At 35.8% G+C, this 12,948-nt stretch overlaps 1 protein-coding gene across 10 annotated transcripts in view; it reads right to left on the reverse strand.

Annotated features, from left to right (window-relative positions):
* Positions 1-12,948, reverse strand: part of BBS9 (Bardet-Biedl syndrome 9) — a 455,972-nt gene that overhangs the window by 395,834 nt on the left and 47,190 nt on the right. For all 10 annotated transcript variants that reach the window (XM_048839046.2, XM_048839045.2, XM_048839047.2 and 7 more), the window contains 3 exons: positions 9,381-9,465; positions 6,590-6,770; positions 5,357-5,486 (listed from right to left, as the gene is read on the reverse strand). In XM_048839046.2, the coding sequence (XP_048695003.1) occupies positions 5,357-5,486; positions 6,590-6,770; positions 9,381-9,465 (396 nt within the window). The remainder of the gene's footprint in view (positions 1-5,356; positions 5,487-6,589; positions 6,771-9,380; positions 9,466-12,948) is intronic.

Here is a 12,948-nt window from a genome sequence, read left to right on the forward strand (position 1 = left end):
CTCAGAACCCTGGGTATCTACTTGTGTTGCTGAAGCCTGTGCCACCCCATCTATACTACTATTTTTAGCAATGCTAGCTTGGGTAAAGCTATCCTGGGTATCTCTACCTGAGCTGCAATCACGCCATGGAGTATAAACAGACCCTCTATCCCTTTGACATCAGTAGGATGCTCCATTACACACTTTTTCATCATGCTTGCACCACCTTGCGGACCCTGTACAGAAAAATCTTTGTTCAGTGAGTAGTTGAGTGAGTGGTGAGCCAGTAGTTAAGAGTTGTTCAAAATAGATAGCCCCAGATGGTTCTCAGTGATAGTCTTTCAACAACATGTCCAAGCATTTTTTTCAGGGCAGGACAACTGTCTGAAATACATTACAGTAAATTGCCCTTAGGCAAGTCTAGCCTAGTGTTCAACACTTAGTACAAAGTAGAGTTCATAATTTGGTACAGACATGTGCCATTCTGTCACACTGCCAGCCACAAACATTCAAAAATCATGCAATTTTAAAAAGTTAAAAATATTAAATTTAGGATTCTTTTTATTTGTCTTCTTCAAGCTTTCCCCTGCAAAGATGAAACTAGGAACTTGCTTTTTTATTTTCTTTTTTAAATAAAAGCTGAAAATCTCACACAGTCACAAGACTCTAGGAGCTAGGGCTTTAAGAAAAAACATCAAATATCATGAGGCATGCAATTTAATCAGGAGAGTTGGCAACAATGGATGCTATTCTTTACACACGGCAAGTAGGCCCATTCAATTCTTCAAGTTCTACCTCGCCAGAAAGTCCTCAGACATTAGAGAATTTGCAGAGTGTAAAGTTAGGCACATATGGAATTTTCTGCAGGCTCAGAGCCCTACTTAGGTAAAGAAATACAATCACACCACATATTTTGTAGCACTATAAACAACAAAAAACAATCTTTTCAAAGAAGCCTTTAAAAATGGCAATATTTTGTACATCTCTAGCCAGTACGGTAGTAATTGCTGAAAAATATAAATTTAATCACTTTCTTCTTTCCTACCAAACATTTCCTTAAAGTGGAATTAGGTGTAAATGTAGAGAGAGCTTCTAAAAATCCTTGTGTTTAACTTCTCAGATCAGACAACGTATTATTATGGCATACTCAAATTAAAAAAATACAGCCGTTCAGTTCATACTGTGTGTCATAACTGGCATCACTTCTGTTATAGCACCACCCTGCAAAAAAATGGAAAATCTTTCAGCAAACTACAGACTTTGATTCCTGCAGTTTTCTTTCCATCAAATTGTGTAGTAAGTGTTAAGTTTTGCCATTTTTATATGGTGATGCTTTAGCAGTTGTGGTGATGTCAGTTATAATAAGGAATAACAGATGGGCTGGAGTGAAGAACAAAGTATTTTCTAGCATCTGGATAGCTGTAGAAACAGAATAAGTGGTGCTTTTATTTTTAACTCCACCCACTACTACCCGTTATTTGATTGCATTTTTACATCTTTTATACTTTCATTCAACTATAATCTTTCTTCATATTTTTCTCATTAACTTCAGTTCCTGTTGCCTTTGTGGTGTTTGCAGACACACAGCTGCATACAATGCATTCACCTAACCACACAGTCCACTATATTTTTGCAGTAGAGAACAAGTCATAACTTCAACTTTGAATCTGGACCAGGTTTACATTTTCTCACTCATAAATTAATCACACATTTTAATTTTCTTTTTAAAAAATTATTGGAAGCCTAAACTCCATAAAACCCAGCATATTTGATTTTTTAACTAACAGTTAAACTTCATACTTTTGAACTACAGTATTTTGATTAAAACTTTCCATAAAAACGTGCTAGTCAAATTGCTAGACTACAATTCAGTTTCAAACTTACAGCTCAATCCTGCAGATGCACGTACCTCAATTCAGCTAAGAATTTAAGCACATGCTTTGGTGAACAGGGATAGGCTGCTGAATTGGTGCCTTAAGCACGTACATAATTTTACACACAAGTAGTTCCATAAAGTTATGTACGTGCTTAAACGTTTGCCTTGTCAGGGCCCACGTTATAATCATATGCATGAGATAAGGCCTCGTTCTGTGTGGCTACTGAAAAGTCTAGAAAGAAGCACACACATTTTACTTGTTCTAAGTAAAAAATACAGAAATAAATTATTACAGGATTTACTAGACAATTTTGTTATGTAGCTCTAGGAATAAAAATTATTGGAGTCTAAAACATTGCAAAGTTTAGTTAGATAATTTTGCTAGAAAGCAACTTTTTTTTATTTAGCCACTGACTCATAATAAAGTAATTTCCTAGTTACTAATTAATTACTTATAGGAACAGGTTTTTTTTTAAATTTAGAGCAAGTAGTAAGTTTATCACATGCTATGGCAGTTTCCTCTCAATAGTTTGTTTCCCTTCTACATGTAAGAAAATGAACATACATGTAAGTTTAAGTTCAGTGGAAGAGAGTATCAGTACCAGTCCCTTGGATGAAGGTACTCAATTTGTCTTGCTTTTTAGTATCATCCAACGTCATAGGGCAAGTGCCAGACTAGTCTGGGGATTTAGGAGGAAGCAAAGGACAGGAGCAGGCAGGTAGGGTAACGTACCTCTCCTCTACAAATAGGCTTTTGAACCTGCAGATAAAGTGGCAAGAAAATTCTTGAAAGCAGCCAGTCATTCTCCCTGCTCTCATGGTCATAAGGCAAACAACCCCATAAGCACATCATGTGCACATAGTGCACATGATGACAGATATCAAGCTTCTTCTCCATTCCATACACACTCTGCTTGGCTATGGTTATCATTGATGGATGCCCCCAACTGAGGACAACAGGGCTAGAAAACCAGAAACAAGTAGCAGAATGAGAGTGTGCACCAAACACATACATACAGAAAACAAAATTGAAAAAAAAATAAAATCAAACCAGGCAGAATGATACATGTGAGAACAAGAAAATGGTCAAAAATAAAAGAGGAGAGGTAGCAACAGCAAGGGCATGGTGCAAGGGTGAGCACATATTCACCCCAAAAGGAGGCTCCAAACAAAAAAAGGTTGGATGACTGAAGAGCTGAGGACAAGACTTCCTGCCTTTTTCATAGTTGTACCATAAGCGTTATGATGCTGATGTTGGGGAAAGCTACTGGGATCACAAAAGGAAAGCAGCTGGTAGGAGGAAGAACATATGATTTGGCCTACTGCAGCAGACTATCATTCCAGTAAATTGGATACTTGTCTCCAATAGTTGCCTTACAACTCTTCTTGCAATGCACCTAGCTGATTTTGCAATATGTACAGAAAAGGGGAAATTCCTGCCTGACACCTGCAGTGATCAACTGGTACCATGAAGCACAAAATACGGCAAGCCTTATTTTATCATGTTTAATTACAATGCTGGTCATAAGAATATTCAGTCCTTCTGTAAATTCTATTAAGGGATAGATGGGAGAATTACAGTTGTGTGAACTATTTTAACTTTTCTCAACGTTAATAGCAAGAGCCGGTAAAAGGAGATGCTATAGCACAGCCAATACTACCCAATGTCTTGTGACAGAGACATAAAATGAGAGCAAAAAAAAAAAAAAAAAAATCCTTCCCATATAAATAGTATTAGAAAGAAATTTCAGATCTGAAAACTACTTTCTGTTGTCTTACAAGTTATAAAATTGCATATTGCTACTTTAGATTAATTTCTTCAGCCAACAATTCTTAAGTGATACAGTAGTCACTGCATTTCTACATTTGAGTCTGTAAAAATATTCTTCACCAAAGTTTTTACTACATTACTTATAAACTTCAAACAGATGCTTAATTTTTTACTATTCCTTAAACAGAGTCATGACCTAAAATATTAACACACTAGCCTCTGAGTAGATGACACACATGCGGTGGTTGGCTGATGCAGGTGTTCATACATTAAATATGGCACACTGTCATATAGGTTATGGCTCATCCCCTTGATAAAGAAGATGTACAGGAGGACTATGGTGGTCTTTTGGAGTTGAGTGGAGGGTGAGTAAGGATTTAAAGCACAGATAAGGCTGACTAGTAAGTTAAAGTGAGAGCATATTTGAAGACGACAGAAAATAATTGACTAAACAAATGACTTTCAGATGCCAGGATGAGTTTGCTGGGTTGGCAATTAGGGGGGAAAGATTTTTTATTTGCAAGTTTACAAAGCAAATTTGATACAGTGTCAATGAGATAAACATGGAACCCCACAATGTCATTTTTTACAGCACCATTTTTCAGGAGACAAATATAGCCAGACTTGAAGTTCAGTACAGAATTAAGTCTGGTTTCACCTTCTTAAGCGGTCCTGGTTTGTTTTTAAAGTATATGCCCTACTTTTATTTCATGAGTTTTAAACATTTGAACTTTTTAAAAAGAAATATGTTTTTCCGCACCTAAAACGATTGATACATAATTATTACCTTAACTCCATCTTAAAAAAATTTGCATCTGGGAATTTAATATTTTAAGAAGTTCTATAGATACCTTTTCTTTTACGGTAATAAATGCTTTCTATTTATTCTGCAGTGAACACACAATTCCATTACTAAATAAAATTATATTTACCTGCAAGATAGTGAAAGTAGAAGCTTGTACTCTAGTAACTTTCACTGACTTGTTCTTACCTGTTACCCCTTCTAAAAAGGAGCACTGAAATTTTAAAAATGCTTAATACTTAATTCTTAATACTTAGTTCTGTGAGTTTACTTTTACATTTGGTTAAAGAGAATCTCTTCCTCATGAAGGGCAAGTACAGTGCTTTCACTCATGGATAAAATACCTATAAAATTCACATGAGAGTAAATTACTGTCCAGATTCTTAACCCCAGATTTCCACTCTCAAGAGCAAGACAGACTGAATACTCCTCTTGGGAGCTTGCTGCATCTCATGGATAGTAAGGGAAAGGAAGAAGAGAAGCTTATGGTGTAAGGGCAGTAATGGGAGCAGCAGATGTGATATCCTGGCCAACTGCCTCCACCTCAAAGGAAACCCAATCAATCTGTAGCTCCTGTTGAGTAGTCAGAATTACTAATAATCTCTAGTTTAATCAATAATTTGCTCAGAGTCCTCCAGTGTCTAGTCATTCTGAGAAGAGCTCCAAATCAATGGAAGTTTTGCCTTCACTTACACCAATGTAAAGTAATACTAATAATTGAACAAAATTATTCCAAATTTATCAGAAATAGCATAAATTGATCCAGTGAATATACCACACAACATACCCAAAACTATATTTTTTCCTTTTATAAACTACCTTTTTTTTGTTAAATACTATAGAAATGCTTATTAGCATCTATAGAAATTTTTTTTATTTTTTGCTGGAAACAAATCTAAAAAAATGAAACTTTTACAAAGTTACTTACTGTAAATTGCCCACTTTTACAGCTACAGGAATATGGGGAAGCTGAGTGGCCCACTTCAATGTCACATCCTGATAAACATGCAACATGTTATTATGGTTTCCAACCAGAGTGTTTATTGTTCCTTCAGACACTGTTAAAAACATAAAAACAGTTTTAAGACAACAGATGTTTTCATGAGCAAGTGTTTTCCTTTCAGGTTTACATTATTTTCCATTTTTGGGGGAGGGGAGGGAAACCCACTATTGCATATATGTGAACAGATTTGTTTTCCTTTTTATTTATAGATTATTAAGCAGTCAAAAAAACCCAAGAAAATTTCATAGACAATAAGCAAAAATATATGTGATTAATCATCATGGACACCGATTATAATTATATCAGTGTGTGAAATATAAAAAGAAGTGCCGGAGACATTTCTGCTACTTCCAGAACTATCACTCATAAGGGTTAGTACCAGAAGTCCCTGAATGCCCCAAAAGTAAAATGTCATGGATTTGTCATCATCACTATGAATGCACTGGTTTAGACATGGCACAACACACACATTGGTTAAGTAATTTTAATCAATCAACTGTCTATCACATGTTTACACAAGAAATTACAAAAAGTAAAATAAAGATGATTATGAGATTGTTTGTAAAGTTTAAATTAACTAATTTAATATAAGATTTTAAAACTTATTCTTTGCTATTCTGGTACCAACATGGAACTATAGATTCTTAATTCTGGTCTTTATCAATTTGTCAGCCAAGCTTTATACCATTCAACCACAGAATCAGAGCACCTCACAAGCATTTATCCTTACAAGACCCCTGACTTTCATGCATTCTTGCTACATTTGAAGCCCTGAAAAATTAATTGATCTCAGCTGCTCTGAGGTACCACACAACATGCTTGAATACCTTAATCTTGGTGGACTTTATATCTCTTCTGCCCCGACCTTACGTGCCTTATACTCTAATCCAGGCAAGATTTTGCTCTTTTTATTTATCCATAAGTGACTTGCAAGAAAAAGTAGCAAATAAAACACAAATTTAAGGAAACTTGATTCTTTCTGTTCTCTGAAAAATTATCCACTGCAGTTACAAAATGTCAGGTACAATTTGAATTCTACATAAGCTTTTATATTAATCCACAATATATTCAAACGGTTGTATCTTCCTAATGGAAAACATTCTTAGTTTTAAGTGTAACTATGTCAAAGATTCTAAGCTGAATTTTTCTTTTACAAACCTGAACAATAAGGAAGGAAGCAACTTGGACTGCAATCAAGTTTTTTCATGAATCGAATTTGCCCATTATCCTTAAGGCAAAAGAAATTTCTCTCGCCAAGCACAAAAACAGAGGAGGTCTGATTTAAGGAAACAACGCATATATCCAGTGCTTGCTCTCCAATGTTTAAAACCCAATCCATCTTCAAAAGAGAAAACATAACCAAAGATCAGTTAACAGCTATATGTATAATAAAAGGCTTAAAAAGAAGGTTCAGTCTACATCAAACCAAATCAATTTTCAGCAATGTAAGTGAAAAGACACTTTGGGGGCGGTAAGGGGGAAAAAGGTAAAATGTTCTACATTTTAGATGCATATTATCTTCAGGAATGTTGTGATCTTCCTGATTCCAAAAAATAAAACACTGCTGGGGGAAGCGGAAATAAACCAGCCCACAAACATTTTATGAAATAAACCATAAACATATGCTGTGCAATTCCCTCTGTAATCATATTTATTGTTCAAAAAATAAAAATGCACACATTGTCCCAAAACAAAAAAAAGCTTTGAAATCTGGAAACAAAACACAAGGTTTCCCATTCTACTAACTACTTAAAGTCTACCACGTCCTTTGTGTCTGCCCTTAGGTACTGATACGTTTCACCACCTTGTTTATCAGCTCCTATGCGAAGTTATATCCAAACCAATCCAAATGTGCTGAACAAACACTTGACTGATGCCAAGCTGGTTTAACAGGAGAGCTGATAAAATTCTCAGTTCAACTGTCCTGTATTTTGTGGTTTTGAATCACAACTTTCTACCACTGTGATTAAAAAAAATGAGGAATAACCTCCTTCACAAACATACTGGTAGAGCTGAGGTAATAACGTGCACCTTCCATTTTAAAATGCTAAAAATGGAAAGGGAAATCAGGATTATGTTACATCATCCACTTTTCGGAAAATTCTTTCTGTTCTGGGATCAACTGATACCTAGGCAATATGATGGGTAACAGAAAGATTCCATAAAGTGTTTGATTTTTTTTTCTTTTTGCCCTGTGAAATTCCAGTACTTTGTTAATTTGATAGATTCAGATTTCCATTAAGACTCCAACCAAGAATTATCAGAAATTACCCCCATAGGTCCTTCAGTTACTTTTATAAGTTTAGTGTCTAGCTTAATTTACAGTCCCTCACTGGTAAAATTGTATCATCCTCCGTTCAACACAAATTTCAATGTACTTCTGGTAGTGGGATCAAAGGTGAATTCATAATCTTTTTGAAAGCTCTATCAAGTGCCATCAGGAACATGGGGCATCAATCCTCCTTCTTCAGTCAAGTAACACAAAGGTTGATGATAGTTACAGAAGAATTTTTGAACACTCACAATGTAGTTCATGGCTTTTGTCTACCCTCAAGAATAGCTCTATATCAACAATCAATGTAGCTGAATTCCAGAGCCTACACAAGCTCATGCAGAGATTTGCACTGATAGAGCTAGTTGAAGCTTAGCACTGTTTGTTCTTAATTTAAGAGTGCAAATCCCTCATGTCCCTGCCCAGTGCAGCTACACCTATTGCTGGCCACCAGCTGCTGAATTGAGGCTACCCCTGAGAGTAGACAAGGTCTAGAACTGTGTTAGCAATTATTCCTTTCTCAACATGATTTAGGTAAGAGTTCTGGACCCCCATCCATCAGAAATTTGGGGTGAGTGAACATGCGAAGTTCTCATTTTTTTCTGTCCTATTTTTATTGCCTCAGACAAAAAAGATCTTCTTGTACTTTTTTCTGCATTCTTGGATGACATCTTCAGCAATCTGCACACAATATTCTTTCATTTTCTTTTCACAGGCAGAGGCAATTACACTAGTTATGCATTTCTCCATCTGTGTGGATACTTGTACACATTATCAGCTGGTATTGTTTATGGTAAAGTGTACTGCAATGCACTCTAAGTGGGGTTACATTTGAAGACTGTTCTTTGATGCCAAACATATTACAGAATACAGTCCTCACCTACTTAGCAGTGTTAGTCAAAGGGAACATAGAGACTTGTTATCCAAGAGCTGGTTCTCTACTTGCTTCCATGTATAATTCAAGGTGTTGACTTTGATTTATATAGTACAAAAATGTTTGAGTTCTGACTCTTCCAGAGACCACCTCTCTCCCCATGTGTCATAATGGAAGATGAGGTCAGCTGGACTACTTAAGCTAGCACTTTCTGGAGTATCTTAAATGATCAAGCAGTTGTCAGTGCAGTACCACCGAGACGGGAATTCCTTTTCCCCACTAGTCCAAAATGGCCTGAGTATGTTAGTCTTAAGGCACGATGTAAGAGACATTAGTTTCCCAGGTTTTTCACTGCAAGGGTCGGGGGGGATGAGCGAGCTGGCTATTTGGGGAAATGTCTTTTTCCTAGTTAACTAGTGTTCTATTTAACGATATACATGAGCCACCAACTTTAACAGGGTGCATTTTAGAAATCTAATAAACTAGTCATAAAAAAACTTTACATTTAAAATCTAAGCAAAATTTCATTTACACATATTTCAGTACTTTCCATCTTGATAGGAATTAACATGGAATTAACCCTGTTATGTTAATTTCTCCTCTCTTAAAATAGAGGGCTTAATGAGTATTTAGGACCCAAACCAAATAGGAATAAAATTTACTCGAGTCTTTCCATGGTCTTAAATGGAAGTTAGATCTGGCCCCTAGTGACAATACAGTGTTTCAATCTGTCAGCTAGTCTTCTCTCTTTTTAATATTTATCCACTGTAGATTATATTTTATGTAAAACAAACAGGTCTTACAACAAGTCTTTTTCCAGAACTCAGTTTTTGCTGCTCTGTCTCCTTTCTTTCATCAGCATCTGTTGCAAATGCCAGCACTTGGTACCTGTTATAAAAAAATACAGATAGTATCTCTTTGCAGTTTATCAGTTTTACATCAAATGTTTAAAAAATGTTCACTATAAAGTTTATGGCAAAAGCAGAATCCAAAAATGTTGTCAGAAAATCTACTTTACAATGTATCTGTTGATATCATCATTCTTACAGAGCACATGCACTGAAGTATAGTATCTAGATAACGGATTTTAAAGTAGTATTTAAAACATACTGTCAGATTCAGATTTTTTTACCTTAAGGATACATCCTTATCTAGTAGTAGTGGAAAATTTAAATTTTTTAACTTTATGTAACACAAACAGTCTGTCGGGGCCAGCATTGAATCGGGGACCTGCGGAGCTTAGCGCATGAACCTCTACAGCATAAGCTAAAAGCCAATGCCTGTTAGATAAGGCTGTAGAGCAGACTCATTTTATCTAAGTGGTCTCTGTGCCACTAGATAGGACAGAACACCACACCCAGAAGGTGCGTGGGTTACATTTACATTACCTTTTTTTCCACAAAAAAGTTCAGATTTTATTTTGTTTGTTTAAATTTAATGTTAGAGGTGGATGCTATAAACGAGAGAGAGGCCAGAGACAATTATAGCATTTTGAAAATAGGACCTTACAGCAGTGAGAAAAAGTATAAACTTTCCTCATTTCAAATAATCTCTAATTTTAAAAAAAACTTAAACTAAAGCTCAGACAAAGTAACACTTGCCTACCTTAGAGACATGTTTGAGAATTAAATGGTTCTATTCGGAAATGTGTCTCTGTAAAAACAGCACTGGATGAGTTGCATAGGTGTCATTTTATAACAGAGAGCCCAGCAAACTGAGTCAAGTTGGCTTCTTTCTTCTCACTCATTCATTATCAATAGTAATAAAAATTATGCAGGCCTACATCTGCCCTTATTTACACTTATGCAACCCCCACAATGCTCAAATTATGCCCTCAGTGAGACCTATACAATTCCATTTCCTTCCTGGGTTAGCACTGGTGTAACTTAGTAAACAACCTTGTTCCTGTTGCACGAGGAATTGAATCAAACACTCTCTCTCAAAAAAAAAAAAAAAAAAAAAAAAAAAGGAGTACTTGTGGCACCTTAGAGACTAACCAATTTATTTGAGCATAAGCTTTCATGAGCTACAGCTCACTTCATCGGATGCACAAGTACTCCTTTTCTTTTTGCGAATACAGACTAACACGGCTGTTACTCTGAAATCTCTCGCTCAGTTGGCTCTGCAGATCCAACAGGAATAAAAACAGTAAAAAAATATGTTACTCTTAACACACACACGGGATAGATGGGAAAGAGCAAGACTTCCAGTTTTACAATCACTTTTCAGAGAAGCAGCACACTTTAAAGCACTTTGAGATTAAAGTGTAAAGTATTATCATAATATCATGAGCCAAACGTATCGAAAAGTAAGTGTAACAGGTATTCAGCACATAGTTGATTTTAGGCATGCATGCTAAATGCCTTTATCTTTATCATTTAGCACACAATCCTTCAAGTCGATAATTTTCTTAATACTCTAACTGGCCACTTTTAAGACATCACACTCCCTCACAAAATTAATCAATGTATTTTAATAATTTTTGTAAAGCTGTACCTATAAATTAGGGCCCACTACTGGGAACATACTTAATCAGCTCCTACTAAAATCAGGCTCAGGCCAACAGAGAGTTCCAAGTGCCACAATTCTCCCTGATGATTTCAGTAACTTAACATCATATTAAATATATTTTAGTTTATTCCAAAACAAAGTTAAATACTAACACAATCAATGTTAACATTTCAGGTTTATTTCTGTATTTGTGGCAATGGCAATGGCTGCTAAAGGATTTTTCTTAGTGGTTTTAAACTTTATTTTATTTTTACTAAAGAAGATTTTAAAATTTCTATTCAAGTTGAGAAACATAATTGTTCAAAAGCAATTTTTCTATGGCCTAAATAAAAAACTAAATAAATTGTTGTTGGAGCTACAAAACAAATATTACCATATCTCTTTCCAACTTTGCCTTCCACACAAGCAAAAACACTAAGTTTTCAAACTACAGAACATTTAAAATAGATGTTGCAAATTCTGAGGTGGGGGAGGGAGGGATCTCTCTTCACCACACAAGTGTTCAATTACATGATCTTAGGAACCTGACTTTATTGTTCAAAGTACTGAAGCAGAAACACTGGACCAAATACAGTATTATTTTATAATATAACATGGGGGTGATCTCCATTTTTCAGACCAGTCTCACACAAATCATAAAAGTGCATTGATATCTATGAAATGACTAACTGAATGACAGTTCCTTGTGACACTAAAATCTTAAAACCACAGAACCCACAGAGGGCAAAACAAACCTATCAAGCTATTTAGCATTCTTTCATGTCACATCACATGTAAAATAACTTAAAAATGGAGAGAGAGGTTACTTTCAGAGCTTGAAAATAAGAATCAATTTAATAACCCTTGCTTGCTGAGGTGAAGGCACTGTACTGTACAAATCTCAGGATAGCAGAGCAATTCAGAGCAGGACAAATTGTTCCATGTTGCCATGTTAGAAAATACCAGTCTGGATGGCGGCATGTTGAGTTTGCCAAAATCAAAAAGACACGTCATTTCTTTAAAGTAAAACATTAAAAATGAAATTTCTTGTGCTTTGCTACAGCTGGGTCCTATTTCTCCCTCACCTTTCAGGGCTCAACTGTGCATTCAGCTTTGAGATATAACTTATGTGTAACTCCCTTCCAGTATCCTCCCCTTAGTTTATATAGAATATTAGTAAATCCTACTTTGCAATGTACCACAATACTTCAATAATTATATTACATTATGTCTTTCTCTCAAAGTATTGTGGCACATTACATGTATCAAAATCCGGAAGGATCTCAAAGTACTTCACAAACTATACAGCACTACTAAAACAAACCTGTGACAGATATTGCAACAACATGCAGTATCTTTGGGGGAACACATTGTATTAAGTTTATGTATCACTGCAGGCCAGTGATAGCATGTATGATTCTGTTCTACTCCACAGGACAGAAATGAAAACGATGGATGATGATTAAGATGAATTGCTCACATTGTAAACACCTTCAGAGAGGTACGACCCCCTATGAAGGTTTGTGTAGACTGGTTCAAACTGGATTTTCGAGAGACCAATAGACAAAGAAAGGGTTTTTGGCATAAAAAGGCGGTATATAAATGGACTCAGAGTTTTCTTTCTGCAGCAAATGGACAAGGCATTCTGTCCAAGAGCCCCAGCCCTTGCAGAAGGGTCGGAAAGACTTTGACCTACCAGAATACCATAAGATTGATGGATGATCTCTGGTAAGCTTTTTGCATGTATATAGGAACTTATTGTTTTTATAGGTTTTGCTCTAAGAATAAATGCAGTTTGTTTTGTGAAAGCTGATTGGTAACCAGTGTACTCTGTTGTATCCCAGGAGAAAGCATTAACAACCACATGTGCTGGACCCCAGT

The sequence above is a fragment of the Caretta caretta genome, chromosome 2 (genome assembly GCF_965140235.1).
Source record: "Caretta caretta isolate rCarCar2 chromosome 2, rCarCar1.hap1, whole genome shotgun sequence".
Classification (NCBI taxonomy): Eukaryota; Metazoa; Chordata; order Testudines; family Cheloniidae; genus Caretta; species Caretta caretta.